This window comes from Pongo pygmaeus, chromosome 10 (genome assembly GCF_028885625.2).
Source record: "Pongo pygmaeus isolate AG05252 chromosome 10, NHGRI_mPonPyg2-v2.0_pri, whole genome shotgun sequence".
NCBI lineage: Eukaryota > Metazoa > Chordata > Mammalia > Primates > Hominidae > Pongo > Pongo pygmaeus.
The window spans coordinates 11,360,127-11,365,590 of record NC_072383.2 but is presented as its reverse complement, the minus strand read 5'-3'; the positions used below and the strand labels follow the sequence as shown (position 1 = coordinate 11,365,590).

Below are 5,464 nucleotides of genomic sequence, written 5' to 3'. Positions count from 1 at the left end.
TGTTATCTGCCACCCCCAGATCTTTCCAAAGGATTTCTTCTAGCCTTAATTATCCACCTCACAGCAACAAATCTTTGCCATTCCCCATCTGTTTTTTCTTTTGGCTCCTGAATTCCTGACACACAAGGTTGTACATATTTCCCACACTCTTGGTTTAGCAGAGTTCTTTTATCAGTTATGTTTTTCTGCAGGAGAAAACCCTTCAAAACTACATTAGATATTTACATCTCACAAGTCGTTTGATGTTGGTTTTTTTTTTTTTTTTTTCCTGACAAGAGTCTTGCTCTGTCGTCCAGGCTGGAGTGCAGTGGCGTGATCTCAGTTCACTGCAACCTCTGCCTCCCGGGTTCACGCCATTCTCCTGCCTCAGCCTCCTGAGTAGCTGGGACTACAGGCGCACACCACCACGCCCTGCTAATTTTTGTATTTTTAGTAGAGACGGGGTTTCACCATGTTGGCCAGGATGGTCTCCATCTCTTGACCTCGTAATCTGCCTTCCTCAGCCTTGCCCGCACTGGGCCTGGATTTTATTTTTCTAAGTTGGGTTTGGTGGATGGCTGTGGTGATTTGAGATGGGCCAAAGTCTGCATCTTGGAGGATGTTAGAGTTTTGCCAATTTAGTCTGGATCAGGTGGCGGCAATATGACATCATTAGTTTCTCATTCTTCTTCTGGGAACATTGTACTAGGTAGGCGATATTCTCATGGTAAATGGAAAGAGGAAGAATCCCAAGTATGGAAGCCATCTCAAATTTCTATGCAAAGTGTAGTAATTTTTTGTTTATCAAAGTAAGTTAAATGATTGAATTCCAAGTTCAGGGGCAAGGTAGTCAGTCTTCCTGTGATAGGAGGATACTGCAAGATTATATATCAAAGGGTCTGGTACTCAGGAATTCTTATAAAATTGCTAAATATTTTATATAATAATATTTAAAGATTAGACTTGAGAGAAACTTTACCAAGTCCTAAGAATTAGAGATATGTTTGATAAATAAATATTATTCATGGGCTGAAAACCCGGGAAAATAGGACTAATTTCATCTACACAACCTCTTGGAAACTCATTTTTTATTTTGGAAATTACAAGAAAATAATTTGTTCCATTCATAAGTGGTGTGCACATGTGTGTATTTGTGTGCATATTTATGAGCTTGTGAATAATGAAGTTATACGAAAGTATTAGCAGCAACCAGATCTTATGGAGTATTGGCCTGCCTGTGGTTCTCAAGAAAATCTGAGATGCCTTTGATAAAAGCAGTTAGGATTCTGTGTATTTAAATCTGTCATTTAAAAAAGTCCGCACTGGTGATGATCTTAGTTATGACCAAGCTCCCTTTAAGAATTTAGACATTTATTATATGATATATATATTGAGTTACAAAACTTTCCTAACAACTGAAGTCACTAAAGATAAATGATAGAGAGGTTACACAAGGAAAAATTGCAAACACTGAAAGCGAATATGTCCCTATTTGCATACTAGCAAATGAGGATTCAGGTTTCAGGTCAATTTCAGTGTGAATAATTCCAGCCTATAACAAGAACAGACAGTGAATGAATGAGTTAATTTGAGTTGTTTGAAAATAAGAATGTTTTCCATAAAGAGATCATTGAACTCATCAGTTAACATGCCATGGTGATTTCTGGCTTGACACTGGTCATAACAATTAAAAGTAAAAAGAATGTCACAGCACATTCACAAATCAGGTGCATATAGAATTTAAGGTCAGGATATTCAAGCAATCACACCCAGTTATATTACATTGAGAGATGAAGCCAGCTATACTTTCTGAATCCAGTGGGGACTTGGAGAACGTTTCTGTAGCTAGCAAGGGCATTGTAAAATGCACCAAACAGTGCACTGTAAAACCACAGAAATCAGCACTCTGTAGCTAGCAAGAGGATTGTAAAATGCACCAATCGCTCTAAAATACACCAATCAGCAGGATCCTAAAAGTAGCCGATCACAGGGAAGATTGAAAAAAGGGCACTCTGATAGGACAAAAAAGGAAAATGGGAGGGGACAAATAAGGGAATAAAAGCTCATGGCTTCAGCCAGCAGCGGCAACCTGCCTGGGTCACCTTCCACTCTGTGGAAGCTTTGTCCTTTCTCTCTTCTCAATAAACCTTGCAGTTGCTCACTCTTTGGGTCCATGCCATCTTTAAGAGCAGTAACACTCACTGTGAAGGTCGGTGGCTCCATTATCGAAGTCAGGGAGACCACGAACCCACCTGCAGGAACCAACTCCGGACACAACAGCAGCATTTAAATTTTTTTTTTTTCGTCTGTTCGACATGATAACTTTTCTACCCATCATTTTTTCCATTCTGGTGGTGGTTATATTTGTTATTGGAAATTTTGGTAATGGCTTCATAGCACTGGTAAATTCCATTGAGTGGGTCAAGAGACAAAAGATCTCCTTTGCTGACCAAATTCTCACTGCTCTGGCAGTCTCCAGAGTTGGTTTGCTCTGGGCATTATTATTAAATTGGTATTCAACTGTGTTTAATCCAGCTTTTTATAGTGTAGGAGTAAGAACTACTGTTTATGATGTCTGGACAGTAACCGGCCATTTCAGCAACTGGCTTGCTACTAGCCTCAGCATATTTTATTTGCTCAAGATTGCCAATTTCTCCAACCTTATTTTTCTTCACTTAAAGAGGAGAGTTAAGAGTGTCATTCTGGTGATGCTGTTGGGGCCTTTGCTATTTTTGGCTTGTCAACTTTTTGTGATAAACATGAAAGAGATTCTACGGACAAAAGAATATGAAGGAAACATGACTTGGAAGATCAAATTGAGGAGTGCAATGTACCTTTCAGATGCGACTATAACCACGCTAGCAAACTTAGTACCCTTCACTCTGACCCTACTGTCTTTTTTGCTGTTAATCTGTTCTTTGTGTAAACATCTCAACAAGATGCAGCTCCATGGTAAAGGATCTCAAGATCCCAGCACCAAGGTCCACATAAAAGTTTTGCAAACTGTGATCTCCTTCCTCTTGTTATGTGCCATTTACTTTCTGTCCATAATGATATCAGTTTGGAGTTTTGGGAGTCTGGAAAACAAACCTGTCTTCATGTTCTGCAAAGCTATTAGATTCAGCTATCCTTCAATCCACCCATTCATCCTGATTTGGGGAAACAAGAAGCTAAAGCAGACTTTTCTTTCAGTTTTGCGGCAAGTGAGGTACTGGGTGAAAGGAGAGAAGCCTTCATCTCCATAGATTCACCAGAGGGGCATTGTGTGTCTTCTAGCAGAAAACAAACTGGTGGTGTATGAAACATTTTATATTTCTTACTGGTTTTTCTGTACTGTATGTGTATGAATAATTTCCAAACTCATACCTAGGAAAGTCTTTGACCTAATATTAGTCTAGAAAAAAAATATATGTGTGTGTGTGTATTTGTGTATGAAAACTTAAGAACATTGACAATAACATAATCTTTTCTGTTTTTTCATACAAACTGCCAAATTATACAAAATATGACAAAAATTTCTTAGAATTTTGAAGCCATGTATATTTCATTCATGTATTTTATATTTCATTTGTAGAATTTATGATGTCTATTTATAATTATTAAGAACTAGCAGCTTATCCCAGGAAAAATATTGCTCTTTTCTATTGTTATTTGAACCACAGGAATACACCGCATTGTGCTTAGAATTCATTGCTTGAACCTCGAATTTATTGGATGGTAAAGTCATTCAATTCTAAATCAATAATGAGGATGTATCTTTGGTGTTTTATTCCATTATGAATTTCTACTTTATGTTTAGTAAAAAACAATCAGAATTATTGTTAGAAAACAATGCACACAATAGAATTCAAGTGAGAAGCATATGCAGAGTAAATTTAGTGTATGTCTACCACAAGCAGTACTGAGGAATATTAGATTTCATACAAGTATGTGAATAGCTTAGAAAAAAATCTCTTCTCTAATAAAGGGGTGAAACATCAAGATCATGGTCTCAATTGGTATTATCAGTTATGCATATGCAGTTAGAAAAGTCATTTCTTCCAGCTTTTGAATTAAAGAAAAGCTGTTTTTGAAGTTGAGATCTCATATAAATTATTTTAGTATTCTTTCTAAAGCACTTTTAAGCCCCTGAATTGCTAATTATATCCTTACCTTCCATTTATAAAATTCCTTAAACTTCAGATAAGAGAACTCAAATCCTCTCTTTTTGAAAAAAAAAATCAGTGTAAATATAGTATAGAAATTGTGGAAAATATTTCAGTCAAACTTTTTGTAAATGTTAAAATAGTACCTATGAAATCTATGTATTAATTATGGGATGAGCCTTAACGTTGTAATTTTGTCATCAATGATGAAATGAAAGGATGTTGACATTCTTTAATAGGAAGTTCTATTATAAGAAAGAAATGTACAGTATTGTTCACAGCTAAATTCTACCTGACTGTATTAATTCTTGGTGTTATGAAATTTAAAGTGTGGCTTAAACCTTAAGATAAATCATCCCCACACCTGATTTATGTATTTCTTTAATCATATATCTTCCTCAGTGCAATGTAAGAACCGTAAAAAAAGAGATAATGTCTGTCTTGCTTTCTGTTGGCTCCCAGGAACTAGAAACCAGCACCAAGAATAGATGGTCAAAAATGATACTTTAATGAACAAATAAATGGGTGGCTAAAATGGATAAGTTGATGTGGTAAACCAACGAAAAGGAAACTCATCACAAAATCTGCAGTTGCATGAATTCCCCTGTTCTAGTCTCAGGATAAGATTACAGGCTTATCCAAGCAGAATCCTTCCTCTAAGGAAAAGTTTGGCTATTCCACAATTTTAGGGGAAATATCACACTAATATAGTCTTGATGCAGCTGTATCAGGTGTCTGAATTGGAGACAAGGTAGAACATCAAAATTAGATGGCACCTATTACAATATTTTGAAAAATCATATAAACAACTTTGGTCTATTTGAATATGTATTTTTTTCTATTGTCAATTATATATTTGTATTATTATATTTTCTAGTTGATTATTTAAACAAAATGGCATTTCATTTCAAAAAATTGAATTAGTAACCAGCTACTTTACCAAAATGTTTTTAATGTAATACCTGTTATTAAAGTGCTAACATTTATTTAGAAGTCAAATTCAAGACAAAAATGGCAAAGACGTGGAAATTGAGACAGGAACAAATGTGAAACAATGTGTGGTGATGTCTTTTATGACTCTGCTGGCAGCCACTTCACAGTGAGGTGAGAGAGACAGCATGACGGTCATCAGATGTGTGCACTTGGCTCCCAGCACTTTTCCAGAAGGGCTACAAGGAGAAACCACAGCTGGCGTTAGTCCGTGGAAGAGAGAGAGGAGGGAGAATGTATCCTCTCAGCTGTCATTAGTCTTCTATTTCTTATTGGTCAGGGTTTCCCTGAGGCAGAACTATGATTTCTGCTGTTCTGTCTTCCATCATCCAGTCCCTTGGTGGTGGTCA

The 5,464-nt window shown here is 36.5% G+C and overlaps 1 protein-coding gene across 1 annotated transcript; it reads left to right on the top strand.

The window, feature by feature from the left end:
* Positions 1 to 255: 255 nt before the first annotated feature.
* LOC129010824 (taste receptor type 2 member 31) lies at positions 256 to 5,136 on the top strand. Its single transcript, XM_063672431.1, has one exon. The coding sequence runs from the start codon at positions 2,295 to 2,297 to the stop codon at positions 3,222 to 3,224; it is 930 nt and encodes a 309-aa protein (XP_063528501.1). The 5' UTR covers positions 256 to 2,294; the 3' UTR covers positions 3,225 to 5,136.
* Positions 5,137 to 5,464: the final 328 nt, after the last annotated feature.